Source organism: Carettochelys insculpta, chromosome 1, assembly GCF_033958435.1.
Source record: "Carettochelys insculpta isolate YL-2023 chromosome 1, ASM3395843v1, whole genome shotgun sequence".
NCBI lineage: Eukaryota > Metazoa > Chordata > Testudines > Carettochelyidae > Carettochelys > Carettochelys insculpta.
In genome coordinates this window covers 291,728,142-291,747,361 of record NC_134137.1, presented here as the reverse complement: position 1 = coordinate 291,747,361, position 19,220 = coordinate 291,728,142, and the positions used below count along the sequence as shown (strand labels likewise).

Sequence of the window (19,220 nt, the reverse complement as noted above, 5' to 3'; positions counted from 1 at the left end):
GCAGATAGAATGGGGTGGATTTTATACAACGATCTCCCGCTTCAAATGAAAACGTAATTTAATTAAGAATTAAAGCAATACTTCCACCTGTACATTTTCCGTTGGTGTATAGCATATATACGTACATAAAGATAGCCCAACATCTCAAAAGATTGACTTTACATATGCAGGTTGTGTAATTTACTGATAAATCAACTGAGAGACAGAGAGAGATCCCAACTCTTGGATTGTGACTCAATTGGTTGACAAGGTGATCTGATGTTAGCAATTTTATGGTATTCCAATAGTTTCTAAAATCTAAACCAGGGGTTGGCAACCAAATTAGCAAGAAGAAAGAAAGGTTACTCACCGTAGTAACGGTGGTTCTTCGAGATGTGTCCCCGTGGGTGCTCCACATTAGGTGTCGGGCTCGCCCGGCGCTGCAGATCGGATCTTCCAAGCAGTTTCTGCCGGACCGCGCATGCGCTGGTGCGCGCCGCTCCCTTGCACGCTCCTGGCCACGTACGCGATCCGGGCCCTGCCAGTTCCTTGACCAACCGCCTTGGATGCTCCTGCAAAACACTAAACAGAGATCTGGAGTGGGGAGGATGGGCGGGTAGTGGAGCACCCACGGGGACACATCTCGAAGAACCACCGTTACTACGGTGAGTAACCTTTCTTTCTTCTTCGAGTGTCCCCGTGGGTGCTCCACATTAGGTGACTACCCAGCAGTAACCCAAGATAGGAGGTGGGTAATCGGATTATGTGCAGCTTGTCCCCAAGAGGACCGCTGTCGAGAGACGGGTATCCTCTTGGACTACCCTGTGAAGGGCGTAATGTTTGGCGAAGGTGTCATAGGATGACCAGGTCGCCGCTCTGCAAATGTCTTTTAGCGCAACGCCCTTGAAAAAGGCTGTTGATGCCGCCACCGCCCTAGTGGAATGAGCCCTGGGCGTGGCCAGTAAAGGAGTCCTTTTGAGTTCATAGCACATTTTCATCTAATATACGATGTGCTTCAAGATTCTCTGCGAAGACAGACATTCTCCTTTTGATTTGGGAGCGATAGAGACTAGGAGTCTATCCGTTTTCCGGAAGGACTTGGTCCTGTCTATATAGAAAGCTAGCACCCTCCTCATGTCCAGGAGGTGTAGGCGTGCCTCTTTGTTAGAGTTATGAGGCTTTGGATAAAACGAGGGTAAAACAATAGGTTCGTTAATATGAAACTCAGAAGAAACTTTAGGAACAAAGGCTGGATGCAGCCGTATGGTTACCGCCTCCTTGGAAAAACAGCGCAGGGTGGCGTTGCCATAACTGCCGCAAGCTCGCTCACCCTGGGAACTGATGTGATTGCGAGAAGAACGGTCGTCTTTATCGTAAGGAGGCAGAGGGAAACCGTGGCTAAAGGCTTGAACGGTGGTCCCGTTTTCGCATTAAGCACCAGGTCCAAGTTCCACGAAGGTGGAAGCGGTTTCCAAGGGGGGTATAGGATTACCAACCCTTTGAGGAACCTGGTAACCATGGGATGGGCGAACACCGTGTGCCCTTCCTCTTCGTGTCTGAACGCCGAAATGGCGGCAAGGTGGACCTTTAACGAGGATAGTGAGAGTCCTCCTCTCTTGAGGTCCAGTAAATACTCTAATATCACAGGTATAGGCACCGAAAGGGGGGCTAGCTGTTTGGTAGAACACCATGCTGTGAAGCGAGTCCATTTCTGCTTGTAGGTCTTCCTGGTGGAAGTCCTCCTGCTACTTTCTAGGACTTGCTGCACTTCCTCCGTACATGTGCTCTCTAGGGAGCTGAGCCATGGATTAACCATGTTTGTAGTCGCAGGCCTTGGGGGTGCGGATGCACTATGGACCCCTAGGCTTGCGTGAGCAGATCCGGCGCCACCAGAAGGGGCATCGGTGGCCAGTCCGACATGCGCAGGAGTAGGGGGAACTATTGCTGTCGATCCCACGTTGGGACTATCGGGATCATTCAGGCTCCTTCCATCCTGGATTTCTGCAACACTTTGCGGATGAGCACTGTGGGAGGGAAAGCGTAAAGCAGGGGGCCCCTCCAGGAGATCGCAAATGCATCCCCCAGGGACCCCCGTCCCAGTCCTGCCCTGGAGCAGAAACGTGGGCACTTCTTGTTGTGTTGAGTTGCAAACAGGTCTATCTGGGGAAAAACCCCATGCGTGAAAAAAATCAGTTGCAGCAGATCGGGACGGATCTGCCACTCATGCCTGAGTGCGAAACGCCTGCTCAGCTGGTCTGCCTTCACATTGTGAGCGCCTTGTAAGTACGAGGCTTTCAAGGTTATATTGTTGGCGATGCAGCAGTTCCACAACCGGACTGCTTCCGCACATAAGGCACGGGACCGAGCTCCTCCTTGCCGATTTATATAAAACATGGTGGAGATATTGTCTGTACTGATCCCGACTATTTTGCCTTGTCTATGGCCTTGAAAGTGTCTGCAGGCGTTGAACACTGCTCTGGGCTCCAGTATATTTATGTGCAGTGACTGCTCCATGGAGGACCACAGCCCTTGCGTCACCTCTTCGCCCATGTGTGCTCCCCACCCTATGAGGGAGGCATCTGTAGTAAGAAAAACCGATATGTATGGTTGGTGGAAGGGTACCCCTGTTAGCAGGTTCTTGGGGTTTACCCACCATTGCAGGGATTTGCGCACCTCTGTTGTGGGTGATGCCACCCTGTGAACGGTGTGTGCTGCTGGTTTGTATACGCTCGCCAGCCAGTGCTGCACGCTGCGCATGTGTAACCTGGCGTTCTGTACTACGAATGTCGCCGCTGCCATGTGGCCCAGCAGCTGTAAGCACGTCAGAACCGGCACCGTAGGGCTGAAGGTGATGACTTGCACGAGGGAGCCCATGGCCCGAAAGCAAGTCTCTGGTAGATACACTCTCGCTGTAATAGAATTTATGCGTGCCCCTATGAATTCTATGTCCTGTGTGGGGTCTATCTTTGATTTTGCCAGATTGATAACCAGGCCGAGCGAAGAGAACGTGCCTGCTGTGATGCATATCATGCGTAGTACCTCCTCCTTCGAGGCCCCTTTGAGTAGGCAGTCGTCCAGATACGGGAATATAAATACCCCCTGTCCGTGAAGGTAGGCTGACAACACTGCCAAGGTCTTGGTGAAGACTCCGGGGGCCGAGGAGGGGCCAAACGGTAGGACCTTGTATTGAAAATGTTCTTTGCCTACCATGAAACCGGAGGAATCGTCGGTGAGCCGGATGGATAGTTATGTGAAAATACGTGTCTGGTAAGTCGAGGGCTGCGAACCAATCTCCATCGTCTAGTGCCGTAAGGATGGAGGCGATTGTGATCATCCGAAAGCGTTGCTTGCGCAAGTACCGGTTGAGGCCTCGAAGATCTAAGATGGGCCTCCAGCCTCCTGTCTTTTTCTCTGTGAGAAAGTACCTCGAGTAGAACCCTCTCCCTTGCAGTTGCTCCGGCACTCTTTCCACTGCCCCTATGAGCATGAGATAGTCTACCTCCTGCTTGAGCCTCGCTACGTGGGAGGCCTCCTGGAGGTGGGGCCTGGGTGGAGGTCATGGCGGTGGGAGCGACTGGAAGGGGATGGCGTACCCCGTGGCTATGATCTCCAGCACCCATGTGTCTGTGGTGATCCTTTGCCACTGGTTGTAGAATGGTCGGAGGCGATGGTGGAATAACCGTTTCGGATGACCTTGTGCGATGGTAGTGATGGCGCAACCCTGGATCTGTGTGTCAAACTTGTGGCCTTTGGCCCTGCCCCGAGGACGCACGGCTCTGTTGGGAACGTCGCCTGGGAGTTCTGTACTGCTGGTGCTGTTGATGTCGCCCTTGCTCGTAACCCCTGTGGTACTGGGGACGCTGTTGCTGGTACTGGTACTGTCTTTGTTGAGGGTAGTACTTTTTCTTTCTGTATGGAGGGGTGTAAATCCCCAGGGTCCTAAGTGTGGCTCTTGAATCTTTACTGGAATGAAGGACCGAGTCAGTTGATTCAGCAAACAGCTTCTGCGAGTCGAAGGGAAGATCGACTATCTTTGTCTGCAGGTCCCTCGGTATACCCGAAGTCTGGAGCCAGGACTCCCTTCGCATCACCACTCCCGTAGCTGTGGAGCGTGCTGCTGTGTCCGCAACCTCCAGGGCGATCTGAACTCCCGTCCTCAAGGCCGCGTAGCCTTCTTGCATGTTGGCTTGAGCACCGGTTTCTTGCCCTCTGGAAGCGAGTCCATGAGGGAGGTTAACCTAGTGTGGTTGTCGAAATTATGGTTCGCTAGATGCGCTGCGTAATTTGCCATTCGCAACAGTAGAGTGCAGGAGGAGTAGACCTTTCTGCCGCACAGCTCTAGCATCTTGGCATCTTTGTCTGTTCCCCCGTGTTGCGACGACTCCACCACCAAGGAATTTGGTTGTGGGTGGCTGAACAGGAACTCCATGCCCTTCGCCGGCACGCAGTATTTTTTTTTTTTTAATCCGCTCTCTTGTGGACAGGCGGAATAGTTGCAGGGGTCTGCCATAATCATAGTGGCGGACTCCAAGATTGCGTCATCAAGCGGTATTGTTATTTTGGAGGAGGCCGGAAGTCTCAGATTTTTGAGGAGCTTATGGTGTTTCTCTTGCACCTTTGCTGTCTGGATGCCTTGCGTGAAGGCCACCCTCTTAAAACAGCGCTTGGAAATGTTTGAGCTCGTCCAGAGGATGGACGTCCCCCGGGGCCGTAGCCTCGTCCGGGGAGGAGAGCGAGGAACCACTAGGGTACGCCTCTCTGGACCCTTCCGGTTCCTGTTGGTGATGGTACATCCACTCACTGGAAGCTTGCAAGGGAAAAATCTCGGGGTTCCATAACCAGTTCCCCCTGAGATACTTGAGTCTATGTCCCCGTTCGCGATTGCCCTCGGGGATACGGGACTGTCTGTGGGGATCTTTCCCTGGTAGACTGCCGGTGGTGTCTATGCCCCGCATGATAGGGGCGACCATGGCAGCATGGGCACTGCTCTTGGGAAGGTGACCTAGACCACTCCCTTGGTGCATAACCTCTGCGTCTGGGGCAGCGAGATCGTCGAGAGACCTGGGACACTGGAGAGAGCGATTTGTGAAAGTACTCCAGCGGCTCAAACCCCAGGAAGGGTGAAGGTGGTCCCAGCCAGGGCGAGGCTGGTTGTAAAAATGGAGACGGGGGCTCCAGGTAGGCTAGGGGGGACCCCTGCCTCCTAGTTGGAGTCTGTAGCATGAGCGGAGGGCTGAGAGAAAGCAACCCTGCAGCCCTGTCTGGAGAGGGGCTGCGGTGCCTTGTTTTGTGTGCAGCCTTCCCCCTCCCTTGAGGGGGTAGCTCCGCCCCCTGACGTGTAGGGGATCTCGGCCCCGTCCGCACCATGCTCGGCATGCTCATGGGCGGTGCCGCATGGGCGGTGTCCTCCGGTGCCTGCAGGCTGCGTGCCTGCGCGCTCTGCACCGCCGGTTCCCCGGGGTCAGTGCCGCTGCTTGCGGTGCCGCCGGTACCGGCGCTTGTTTAGCTGCCGCCCTGCCTGCAGTGCGGGGCGGCTGTTTGATTATTGGAGGCTGAGCCGCCTCCACGTGGCTCTCCCGTGCCGCCACCGATCAGCTGTTGCTGCGGCTGGGGGCTGTGCGCTCCTCCCGTCCCGCTCGGTGTTGCTGCCGGCAGGGATCGGGCTGGGGAGACTTTCCTCCGTTTTTGCGCTGATGGGGTGAGGGAGGCGGCTTTCCTTTTATGGGCCCTGGAGGGTCCCTCCTGCTGCGGCCGCTCCGGCACGTCTGGCTGGAGGGCCTTGTCGAAGAGCAGCATTTCAAGCCACATCTCCCTGTCCTTCCTTGCTCTGGCTGTTAATTCTGCACAGAAGGAGCATTTCTGCGTGACATGGGACTTCCCCAGGCACCTTATGCAGTGACTGTGCCCATCAGATGCTGGCATTGCCTCTCGGCAAGACTCACATTCCTTGAATCTTGAATAGGACATTGTTGGTGAGTCTTTCAGTTGTTAATGGGGTACTTAGCACCTTCTCTGTGCTGTTTTCCCCCTCTCCGATAGCCTGCCGCGGCAGGAGGGCTAATGGTCCTAGGCTCCTGGCCTCCGGTGCTCCGCTTGTTACTAGGACTGGACTGAATGCCATCCCGCTTGTTGTTTCTTTTTTTTTTTTTTTTTTTGTGAAAATAACAACTGGCTAACTTAACAGTAGCCTAAGAACTTGAAAACTTTAAAGAAAAACAGTTAAAACCATTGAACACGCTAACTTGGCCGTAGCCTAGTCGGATTCCGTCTGCAGCCGACGGCGGTTAAGAGGAACTGGCAGGGCCCGGATCGCGCACGTGGCCAGGAGCGCGCAAGGGAGCGGCGCGCACCAGCGCATGCGCGGTCCGGCAGAAACTGCTTGGAAGATCCGATCTGCGGCACCGGGCGAGCCCGACACCTAATGTGGAGCACCCACGGGGACACTCGAAGAAGAATCTTTTTTTCAAATTTGGTAAAAACTCAGTAATTCAAGAGATGCAATGTATGTGAATACAAAATAGTTCTTAATAAGTAACATCAAACGATACTTTTTGTAGCCAGTATTTTAAGAATAGTGCATCTACAACGATTTGTACTATGATACATGTTTACTGCAGGACATTTACAAACTTTTCACATATTCTATTTCCTCACACTTAACATGTGTGTATTGTACCACCGTCTTCCTGACTTTCACTCCTGAAACCACTTTATTTATGCCAATTTTACTTCACATTTAATTTCAGTTTTCTTTCTTAAAATGCTTGTTGCCCTTCACAGCAGGAATGCTGCAAGCTTCCTTCTCCTTTTCAAAAGTGAGACTTTATTAGCAACACAGTGAAAACACAGATACAGTATAATATCCCACAATGCACTGCACATATTAAAGGGAGAGTTATTCAACATTTCAAGATCTCATAGTGTTTGCCATTTAGATATGAGTTGTTCATTGTTGCATTTTCAGACATTCCTAATTTATCGAAAACAATCAGGAAGGCTTTTTTTTTTACTTTACAGTTACAGCATTGGGAGCCACAATGAAGTCCTCAAAGAGCCGCAGGTTACAGACCTATGACCAAAACCCACTGACTGGACAGGAGGGCAAGAGTGCTAAACTATGTTTCTTCACAATCAAAAGGAACGTACTTCAATGTGTGTTGGGCTTTGCTGAAAAAATCAGTTACAGCAATGACACCTGAAACATACTAGATACAGATCCTTCAAATTCCTAACTAGGGCTTTAAAATCATCACCAGAGACTGAATTAAAGAATTCGTTTCAGATTTTACCTTAACTCTACCACATGATGGGACAGACTTTGGGAATTTAGTAAGTGCTGTGTGAACAGTTTTGTTACACACACACTATAAATAACACTTTTAGCTATATACTGAGTCTCAGTGTTTGGATTTACAGTGCTCAAAGTACTCAGGAATTCAGCATTGCTAAATCGTGAATTAATGAACTCTGCCAGATACCATTTACCTCAGCCGACAGTAAGATAGTTTGATATGTGATCTGTTAAGGGACTTATTGTTAACATGAATCTGCATAGTACACATGGAAAATTGTTCTTGTGTAAAAATAAGTGCACAGACACAGCAATAGAGCCGCCACTGTACAAGCAGAAATTTTTGTAATGAAACATAAAATACCTTGGTGCATGGTTGATGAGAGGTTGTGGTTTATACTTGGGAAAGTTATAGTTCCTAAATTCATCATTGGAAGAAATGCCTGGCCATGTTTCTTGAGAAGGAGTTCCTGTATTCAAACCAAAATAAATTAAATCTATACATGTTGTATTAATTACAGGCAAGAGTTAGAACTAAATTTTAGGCATTTGGCTGTGTAACTATCACAACCAAAAGTGGGAAGGAACAGCTTAAGCCATTTTGTTCAAAATGTACAGAACCAATCTTACACAAAATAAGTTACAGTGAATTTATTCATCTAACTGCAATAGCAAAGTTAATTCTCTCTTTACAGAAAAAGGATCAGCTCTGCACCTTAAAGTTACAAATTCTTTTTCAGAAACTTTCTCTTAGAAGAGTAAATTAAATCTACAATTATAACATTATTGGTAACAATAGTCACTTTACCCAAAAGTCTGAAAATTAAGTGCAGTTCATCTTCAACAGTTGAACCAGGAAAGAGAGGTCTTCCAGATGCCATTTCGAAAAATATGCATCCAACACCCCTTTATAAAGGCAAGGAAAAAGTTAAATAAGTAACTAAAAGCTAATTAAAAACTTACTTTTTAAAACTTTCAGTTTCTCAACATCTTTGTGATTTGTTAATGGTGTTAAAAATTGCTAAATCAATTTGCTATTAACTATGTACCTCTAGAAGCTGGAAAAACAGACGTAAATGAGGAAATCGACAGCAAAACAATTAACAAATATTGAACAAAACCACTGCGATACATAGATGCTTTCTTTTCCTTCTAAAATATACACACATAGCAAAGGGAACTAGTGATAAACTAGACATTTAAAAAAATTATCATCATAATGCTATCATGTCAAACAGGATTTAAATATTGAATCATGCTATCGAAGCACAGTTGGCAGCTTTATCAGAAATTTATCTGGCATAGAAATACCAATGCAGATCACCTTTAAAAATAATTCTTCAAAGTAGTAACAGTAAGTCCACTAACCTTACAGCTACCTTAAACGTAACCCTGTAGAAGTTGTCTGAAACTAAGGGAGCTGTTACACTCAGTTAAAACAATTAGTGGACAGTTACAATGTATCAACTAGACAATGAATAAATATTAAAATCAGACCAAAACAAACATACCACATGTCAATTTGAGTTGAATATTCTGAAGATCCAAGGAGAACATCAGGTGGCCTGTACCATAATGTCACAACTTCATTGGAGTAGGTCTTTGTAGGGACTGACTTCGCTCTAGCCAAACCTTCATAAAAATAAAAATGCAATGTGTTTTTTCAGTAATGGTATCTACCATCCCTTTCAGTTAAAATACTATGTATGTCAATTTGCTTTTGCTTGTGATTCTTCTTTCTTGGCTTCCTAATTTTTTGTCTGAAGCAGTTCTAAGTGGTACAAAGCAGTGATGTCATTGTAGAAATGAATGACATATACTGACCTTTCATAACACCCCTTATTTCTTACCCAAAAAGAATAGCATTCTTTCAGAGTTAAGGTGGTTGTGCTGGGATGAAACATGCATTATCTTATGCTTGAGAATAATTTGCTTATGTGCGAAGTGTAAGTGTAGATTTATAATGGTTTTAATTATTCATTTCCTTACTTGGAAGAGCTTGTGCACAGGAAGTGATGAGATAGATCAGGATATTATCACTCTGCAGCCCCATTTTTTAAAAAAAAGTTTTACTTTTTAACTAAAATAAGATATTGTTATAATTAGGGTTGGCAAAATTTTATTTTGTATCATTTTGAGGGACAATATTGAAGTATATTTTATGCTTGTTTTTGTTTTTATGGATTGAACTTTTGTTGCAGGAAATTAAGGGACTCACTCATTACAGAGTTAGACAATTATTTTATAACATTACATGTTGAGATTCAAAGACGTAAAGCTTTATAATGGTTAAAACATGAAGCCTGTGTCTAGACTAGCCCCCAGATTCGAAGGAGGCATGGTAATTAGGGTGTTGGGAGATTACTAAGGAAGTGCTGTGGTGCATATGCAGCACTGCATTAGGCTAAATCTCCCCCCAGCAACTTTGAAGTGTGAAACTTCGAAGTGCCGGCTTGCATGTAGCTGCGGGTACAAAATTTTGAGGAGTAAAGGGACTTCAAAGTGGCGTAGGCACTTTAATGTAACTGTTGCTGACCCCTACTATAGCGATGTAGTGGTGAAGGGGAGTCTTCCTCAAAAAAAAAAAAATCATTCAGACAAAAATTTTGGGCTATCACAGCTATGAGAAAGTCTTGCAGAACAAGGGCATAGTGTGGTAGCAGTGGGAGTGTTAAGTATTGTACTGCTTAAGCAAATTTTAATAGACGTGAAGAATTATTAAAAGGCAAGCTTTACACAATGTGCTTGATAAATAACTCCTGTAACCTTCCCAATTTGGATCATGAATTACATAATTGTAGGACCTGATATTTTTCCAATAAAATTGTGATTCAGCTTTATATATAGATCATGACTACATTTCTTCCAACATTGAGGGCAGGCAAAAGAAGTAAAACCTGCTAAATCATCCACATTCAAACAGTGGAAGAATTGCAAAGAGCTACAAAGGCACCTCACAAAACTGGCTGACTGGACAACAAAATGGCAAATGAAATTCAATTTTGAAGAACGCACAGTAATAAAACATAGTCCTACTTATACATATCAAATGACGGGTTTTAAATTAGCTGGTACCATTCAAGAAAGAGACCTTGGAGTCATGGACAGTTCTCTGAGAACATGCCCTCTATGTGCAGTGGCAGTTAAACTAACACAAATTTCGGAAGCATTAGGAATGGGATAGATAATACAGAAAATATATTGCCTCTATATATATCCATGCTACACCCGTATTTTAAATACTATGTGCAGATGTGGATACAGTAAACCCTCAATTTTACAAACCCTGATTTAGCAGACTTCAGGAACAATGGACGTCCCCCATTGTTCCTGAAGCCCGCTGGGGTAAGTAAAATCCTAATCCTGCCCCCAGCCCTCCCCCCTCCCCCGCAAAAAAAAAAAAAAAAAGTAAAGGGTTTTACCTCTGCCAAGGCCTGGAGTAGCTGCCACCTCCTCCACTGGAGCTGCCATGCAATCATCCCACCGGGGTGGGGGGCATACACGAGCAGACGGCACTGGTGGGAGGAATGCATGGTGGTTCCAGCAGTGGATCCTCAAGGTGGCAGCTCCTGCAGGTGGTTCTGGTGGTGGCTCCTCCAGGCTGCTGGACCCTTGCATTGTTGCATGTGGCTAGAGCACCCCCACCAGTGTGAATGGCTCCCCCACATGGCTAGAGGCACCCCACTTCCCACCATGCATGGCGGGACCAGTCCAGCTGTGCCAGCGGGGTGCCTCTAGCCACATGCAGACAGGCACTTTCAGTCGTGCACAGCCAGGTGCCAGACATGTGGGGGTTCAGAAGCTCCACCAGCAGCAGCTCTGCTAAGTCAGTTGTGAGTTTTGGGGGTTTTTTTTCTTTTCTTTTCTTTTTTTTTCTTGGTGGGGGACTGGAGATGAGGGACCCTGGTGGGGGCAGTACACCCTTGCATTTAACAAACCTTTGGGAGCAACGGACAACCCTTTCCCCCAGTTGGTCACTCCAATCAAGGATTTACTGTATATTGGAACTGGAAAGTGTTCAGAAAAGTAAAAATTAATAGTTAGCAGGTTTAAGACAAACAAAAGGAAGGGTTTTTTAATTTTTTTCCCATTTGTAGAAGTCCTTGCCAGAGGCTATTGTGAAGACCAAGATTATAACGACATTCAAAAAAAGAACTACGTAAGTTCATAGAAGATAGGTCCATCAATGGATACTAACCAGGATGGGCAGATACAGGGTCTCTAGCCTCTATTTGTCAAGGTTGGGAATGGGAGATTGGGGATCAATCACTTGATGATTACCTTTTCTGTTCATTCCCTCTGGGGCACCTGGCACTGGCCACTTTTGGAAGACAGGATACTGGGCTATATGGACCTTTGGTCTAACCCAGAGTGTGGTTATTCTTATGATAAGGTGCACTGAATTAATGTGACATCATCTTGTCTCCTAAGTCTATTGAATCTCTTATGCTCTATCTTAACTGGAGCACTGTGATACTGGAAGTGAGGGGAATAACTGGGCAATTAGGTAGTGTGAGCCACAGGCAAACTGATCCCTCCTTCCTTCTCCTGTGAGATTTCCCAGAGCAGTAATGACAGACCATGTCAGCACTCTCTTCGGCAATATTCTGTTGTCTACTGGCAATTGCCACCTTCGGAAGAAATTTCATTCTTGTGTGGAGGAACCAATGGTAACATGGCTATTATTGAAGCTTTACAGACATGGAGAATAATGGCTAACAGCAAAAGGATCCATGCGAATGCCCCAATCTGTTGTACAGGCTCACTGGATGCCCCAAGTATTTTTGCACATCCAAGGGTTAGAAGGGCCAAACCATCTGGCAATTGACCACCTGGGGAAAACCACCCCCGCATCATCTTTTAAAGTGATTTACAGGAAAATTCATAGAGATAAACTTCAGGGAGTTTCTTGGGCCCTGTGGGGAAGACAATGATTTGGCATGTGCATTGCCCATTTCCATGGGGTGCTGGAACAATTTTTCTAGTAGGGGCTCTGGGAACCACTGAACCAAACTGGAAATGCTGTCTATGATGGAAACTACTTCAAGCCAGGGGTGCTGCAGCACTTCTGTACCCCTAGTCCCAGCATCTATGCCTGTTTCAAAGAGTGCACTAATGCTATATTTAATCTCAGCTCAGTTCATTCTCAGCTGACACTTCAATTCACTTGTATACTGTACGGATGGCCAATAAACTGAAGTCCAACTTTCTCTTTCCAGTTCCAGACACAGGAACCAGAACACTTGCACACAAATACAGGTGCTAGATTGAGGGTTCTGATTTTTCCCCTACATATGACTCAACGTTCAAGTACTGCAACCGGCCATCCTCCCAAGCATTTCTGAACCAAATCCTCTCTGTTGGTTCCCACTAATAAAAAGAAAACACCAACAGAACTGATACACTGTTTGTGGAATATTTCCAGGTGTCCAACAGTGAAATCACAAATGTCTAGGAAAAGTGATTCTAGCAGCTTAAAACTGCAAGTGCTGACTGCCACAGTAAGTTGACCGACAGGGCTATTCAGCACACAACAGATTTACAAATCAATTTTTTCCAGACAGCTGGTGCTGCAAGTGATAGACTCGTACGCATCGCTGTGGAGGACTCCCAACTCCCATAAAAATCCCTCTTGCTTACTGATCTCCATTAAATTATGGGAACATATGCAATAGTAACAACAAAAAACAGAGAAGATAGGATCTCAGCAGCTATAAAGCTAGCCCAGTGTTGGCTTCAGTAACAAGCTTTGGAAGGGATAAAGATACACACAGAAATAGTGTGAATGTATATTTCCAGTGATTAATTTCCCTGCTGCTTACAAATGATTTATATACATAAAACTCATGCCTCCATGTGATTTCTAAGTTCAATGATATTTACTGGTTTATAAATTTTGGTTTATTTCCAAGATTTTCTCAAAACTGTAATTCTATAAAGATAAAACTGTTGAAATAGAATAAAATAAAATAAAAAAATCAGTCCATACCAAAGTCTGCTAGCTTTAGTTCTCCTTTCTCATTAATGAGTAGATTTTGTGGCTTTAGGTCCCGATGTAGCACCTTCCTTCTATGACAATAGGCCAAACCACGCAAAATTTGGTATAAAAATAGCTATAAAGAAAAACAAATTAGACCTTCAAAAGCATTCATGGGTGAATGTGCAAAGCAGCATGTTACTCTTCCCATAACAGCAGGTTTTGAGCCATCAGAGCAGCAATTACACTGCTATATTGCAATCAAGACAAAAACCTTCTTACACAGGCAGTTCATTTTCGCATGCTAATGTATTCGGAATATCATAACTATTGTTTAAAGATGTAAGACCTATTTATGCCATCCAGCTACAACATTATTATGAAACACTTAATGCATCGAAGACTTTGAGAGTGATTTGTGTTATATAATAGAAGAAAATCAAGTGGCTATTTACTTCATAAGCATTCACTACTGCACTCTAAACGTCTTTCCATGTAACACTGTCAATTACCGTACTGATAGTCCCTACTGCTATAGACCTTTCCTCTTACAAATGCAGCTCTACTCCACCATGGAATGTAAATTTATTTATTGTACACTAAGGAAAGTGATTACCAGAGGAAGCAACTTGGCGTATAACCTCTGAACATTTAAATATATAATAAGCGTAAATAGGTGAGCCAAGACTTAATAGCACACAACCTGCATTAACAACATCTATAGACTCAAAGAAATATAATTGTGGAAATTATGCCACACCAGTTGTATAAGATTTTTCCCCTTTGCTATTTTTGTACCTTCATCTGAACTGTCACCTTCTATGCTCCTTCCTAATACTTCAGGCTGGCAAGCCAGCAACAGTAGTTCTACATTCAAGGAAATTAGTGCATAAAGCTCCTACACAGGGGAAAAAAAATATACAATATCTCATAAACAAATGCTACTTTGCAATTACTTCACGTGTAGAGCGCCTGGAACATGAGCATGGTACTTATGCGTAGCTACTTCTAGCACCAATTGTCTTACAACAGTCCTACAATGGTGAAGGTGAGTGAGCAGACAGATTACTGATTAAGAAATATGAAAAGGACACTTATGCAAAACAGAAGGCCATCCAGGCTGACAAATTCATCATGTATTAGACCCTTTGAGGGGAACACCAGAAAGCTCTCTAATAAACGGGTTATTTTGATAGCCAATGACACCCCTAACCCCTCCACAAAGTCATACGCACATGAATGCTCCAGGTTATACTGTTTAACCGCAGTGCGCTTATATCACAACAGTATTATCTCTATAAGTGATAGATCAATTTGGGACAATGGAGCTGCGTCTACACGTGCACGCTACTTCGAAGTAGCGGCACCAACTTCGAAATAGCGCCCGTCGCGTCTACACGCGTCGGGCGCTATTTCGAAGTTAACTTCGACGTTAGGCGGCGAGACGTCGAAGTCGCTAACCTCATGAGGAGATAGGAATAGCGCCCTACTTCGACGTTCAACGTCGAAGTAGGGACCGTGTAGACGATCCGCGTCCCGCAACGTTGAAATTGCTGGGTCCTCCATGGCGGCCATCAGCTGGGGGGTTGAGAGATGCTGTCTCTCCAGCCCGTGCGGGGCTCTATGGTCACCGTGGGCAGCAGCCCTTAGCCCAGGGCTTCTGGCTGCTTCTGCGGCAGCTGGGGATCTATGCTGCGGCACAGGGTCTGCAACCAGTTGTCAGCTCTGTGTATCTTGTGTTGTTTAGTGCAACTGTGTCTGGGAGGGGCCCTTTAAGGGAGCGGCTGGCTGTTGAGTCCGCCCTGTGACCCTGTCTGCAGCTGTGCCTGGCATCCCTATTTCGATGTGTGCTACTTTGACGTGTAGACGTTCCCTCGCTGCGCCTATTTTGATGTTGGGCTGAGCAACGTCGAAGTTGAACATCGACGTTGCTGGCCCTGGAGGACGTGTAGACGTTATTCATCGAAATAGACTATTTCGATGTCGCAACATCGAAATAAGCTATTTCGATGTTGGCTGCACGTGTAGACGTAGCCTGGATGTTTTTAATGCAAGTTGTGGGCCATTAAGTCCTGCGTCACGTATTTATGCTTACATTGTTAGAGGGCTATAAATGACTATTACAGCGCTGAGAGTTCATAAAGAGATTAGCTTCAAATGATAAAAACGTGCTGCAAGAGCTTCCTTTTCATTTAAATTCATTCATGTTTTTTAACACGGCTTCTTCATCTTCTTCTCTCTCTCTCCCTAAAATAAGCATGAAAATTTGTATTACAGAATTTTCCCCTTCACACACTCCCAATAGAAACAGCAAAGTAGGCTGACAAATGAGTTTTTCTTCAACAGACATTAAAGCTAACTTAGAAACAGAAAAACAAAAGGACAAGTAGTAATCAAATTAAAACCAAATTTAAAACCCGCAACACTTCAACAAAGGGCTTTATAATATAACATAAATCGAAAAACAAGGACAACAATTCTGCTGGAATGTATACGAACACATGAAAATGTACACAAATAACATTTATTTACATCATCCACAATCATGCCATTAGCTATTGTACAAATACCAAACCAATTTTCCCTGCATGTATGTGCATACATAGTTTTGTTTTTGTTGTTTAGGACAGCCACTTGCAAAGTAACAAAGTGCACTTAAATTCAATGCCAACAGAAGAAGAAATATGCCCCACATAACCTTCCTTTGATGAGCTATTAATATCCTCTGCACAAATTAACTGCTGTTAAATAAAGAAGCTGACTGAAATCTAGTATAAACCAAATGATGGCTGGTCAACACCATCCGTTTCAGTTCAGCAATATTTTGGCTTCTTGAGGCCTGGTTTACTATGTTATTGTGTAAAATAATCTGAACAGTTCCTATGGCCCTCCCAAGTCCATTTAAACAGAGTTTTTTTTCTGTTTCACAATATCTGGTTCAACAGATAAGGTTCTTTCCTTACTCCTACTTGGATCTTCTCTTAGTGCAAGACAGTACCTCTAGTCTTTCCTTGGGCTCCATCCACCGAAGTCTTTTGTGCTCTGGAACACGGTTCTCTGCAGGCCTTATTTCTAGGAACTACAGTCCTCCTACTTTTAGTATCTGGTTCTCCACAATTTTCCTTTCAAGGGCTGGGCCTGAATTTTCGTCTACCACCATCATGCCTCTATTGTAAGAGTGTCTTTGTACTCCCCACAAGAGTATAGGTATAAAAGGAAGAAGTAAATTGTGTTTCTCTCATTACACAGAAGGACTTAGCCCCATGTTGGCCATGAAGTCGTGCCAGAGAAAATATTAAGTCTCAGAATGCCAGCTCTACAGGCTAAGACCCAATCTACCCTACACAGTTATGTTGACGTAAGTTGCTTTGTGTTGATCTAGCTGTGGAGTTATCGTCACTTAAATGTGGCTCCCACACATATTCTCTCCATGGTTAGCAATCTCCTGCAGTGGAGATGGCACGGAAGCCTGAATAAAGGTACAGCAACTCCAGCTCTTTAATGTAGCTGGACTTGTGTACCTTAATTTGACATTCTGCTTTAGCGTAGACCTGCCTGTGTCAATTTAGTAAAGCTCTCTCTCTCTGGCCATGTCTACACTAGCCCCAAACTTCAAAATGGCCATGTAAATGGCCATTTCAAAGTTTACTAATGAAGCGCTGAAATACATATTCAGCGCCTCATTAGCATGCAGGCAGCCGCTGCACTTCGAAATTGACGCAGCTCGTCGCCGTGCGGCTCGTCCCGACGGGGCTTCTTTTCAAAAGGACCTCGCCTACTTCGAAGTCCCCTTATTCCTATGAGCAGATGGGAATAAGGGACTTTGAAGCAGGTGGAGTCCTTTCGAAAAGGAGCCCCATCGGGACGAGCTGCGTCAATTTCGAAGTGCCGCGGCCGCCCTCATGCTAATGAGGTGCTGAATATATATTTCAGAGCTTCATTAGTAAACTTCAAAATGGACATTTACATGGCCATTTCGAAGTTTGGGGCTAGTGTAGACACGGCCTCAGAGATACAGAATCATGGTTGATGTAATTAGGCTGATGCAGTGCCATTGTAGATTCAGTGTTGCTTATATTGACCGTCACTGGCTTTCATTAGCCAACAAAATGCCGCAAATTAACAATACAATTGATACAAGTGCTCTCACTGAGGACCCACACTGCCAGCATAATGAGCAAAGTGTACACAAACACACGTGATTTAGTAACTGTGATGGCTGTATGCTGGTGTAAGTTAGGTCAACATAATTTTGAAGGGGAGACATGGCCTAGATCTTGTAACAGGATATAACTGTTCTTAAAGGGGACATACTGCTCTGTTAATTTTATTTTTCAAAAGGAAAATATTCAGAAAAGAACAAAACTTTTACTAGAGTCAAAACAAAAAAGCAGTAAAGTAGCACTTTAAAGACTAACAAAATAATTTATTAGGTGACGAGCTTTCGTGGGACAGACCCACTTCTTCAGACCATAGCCATACCAGAACAGACTCAATATTTAAGGCACAGAGAACCAAAAATAGTAATCAAGATTGACAAATCAGAAAAAAAAATTATCAAGGTGAGCAAAACAGAGAGTAGACGAGTGGTGGGGGTCGGCGGGGGAGAGAGGGGAGTCAAGAATTACATTAAGCCCAGTATGCAAAAGAGCCCCTATACTGACCCAGAAAATTCGCATCCTGGTTCAAACCACGTGTTAATGTGGGAATTTGAATATAAAAGAGTTCAGCAGCCTCTCTTTCAAGACTGTTGTGAAAATTCCTCTTCAGTAAGACGCAGACTTTTAAGTCATTAACAGAATGGCCCGCTCCATTAAAATGTTGACTGACCGGTTTGCAGATCAGGAGTGTTTTTATGTCTGTTTTGTGCCCATTACCTCTTTGTCTAAGAGAGTGTGAAGTCTGTCCAATCTACAAAGCATCTGGGCATTGTTGGCACATGATGGCACATATGATGATAGCTGAGGAACATGAGAAAGTGCCCGTGATTCTGTGAATAACCAGGTTAGGTCCAGAGATGGTATCTCCAGAATAGATATGTGGACAAAGCTGACAGCGGGCTTTGTTGCAAGGAAAAGTTCCAGGACTGGTGTTCCTGTGGTATAGACTGTGGCTGTTTGTGAGAATCCTCATAAGGTTCGGAGGTTGTCTGTAGGAGAGAACAGGCCTGTCACCTAGGGCCTTCTGGAGTGTGGCATCCTGATTAAGGATAGGTTGTAGGTCTTTAATAATGTGTTGCAGTGGTTTGAGTTGGGGGCTGTAGGTAATGACCGGTGGTGTTCTGTTCTTGGCTTTTTGGGCCTACCTTGGAGTAGACGGTCTCTGGGTATTCGTCTGGCCCTGTTGATTTGTTTTTTTATTTCTCCTGGTGGGTAGTTCAGGTTTATGAATATTTGGTAAAGACCTTCTAGTTTTCGGTCTCTGTCAGTAGGATCAGAGCAAATGCGATTCTACCTCAGGGCTTGACTGTAAACAATCATCTAGTTATGTGTGCAGGATGGAAGCTAGAAGCATGTAGGTAAGTATAGCAAGCAGTGGGTTTCCAGTACAGTGTGGTACCAATCAGACCATCCTTGATTTGTACTGTAGTGTCCAGGAAATGTCTCTCTTTCATGGAGTAATCAAGGCATAAGTTGATGGTGGGGTGCAGATTGTTAAAGTCTCTGTGGAATTCTTCTAGAGTCTCTATACCATGGGTCCAAATCATAAAGATGTCATCAATGTATCTTAAGTAGAGGGGGGGTAATAGGGGATGAGAGCTGAGGAATCGTTGTTCCAGGTCAGCCACAAATATATTAGCATATTGTGGAGCCATGCGGGTGCCCACAGCAGTTCCACTAATCTGGAGGTATAAATTGTTCCCATTTGGAAATAATTGTGGGTGAGAACAAAGTTACAGAGGTCAGACACCAGACTGGCTGTGGTGACTTGATTTCTGTCTTTAAACTCTTCAGTATGACTGTATCTTATTAT

General features: G+C 45.1%; 1 protein-coding gene across 2 annotated transcripts in view; it reads right to left on the bottom strand.

Moving 5' to 3' along the window:
* The window catches only part of CDK17 (cyclin dependent kinase 17), a 199,610-nt gene that overhangs the window by 4,868 nt on the left and 175,522 nt on the right, over positions 1-19,220 (bottom strand). For both annotated transcript variants that reach the window (XM_075011569.1, XM_075011560.1), the window contains exons 10-13: positions 13,260-13,383; positions 8,782-8,902; positions 8,079-8,176; positions 7,635-7,740 (exon numbers count right to left, since the gene is read on the bottom strand). In XM_075011569.1, coding sequence (XP_074867670.1) covers positions 7,635-7,740; positions 8,079-8,176; positions 8,782-8,902; positions 13,260-13,383 — 449 coding nt within the window. The remainder of the gene's footprint in view (positions 1-7,634; positions 7,741-8,078; positions 8,177-8,781; positions 8,903-13,259; positions 13,384-19,220) is intronic.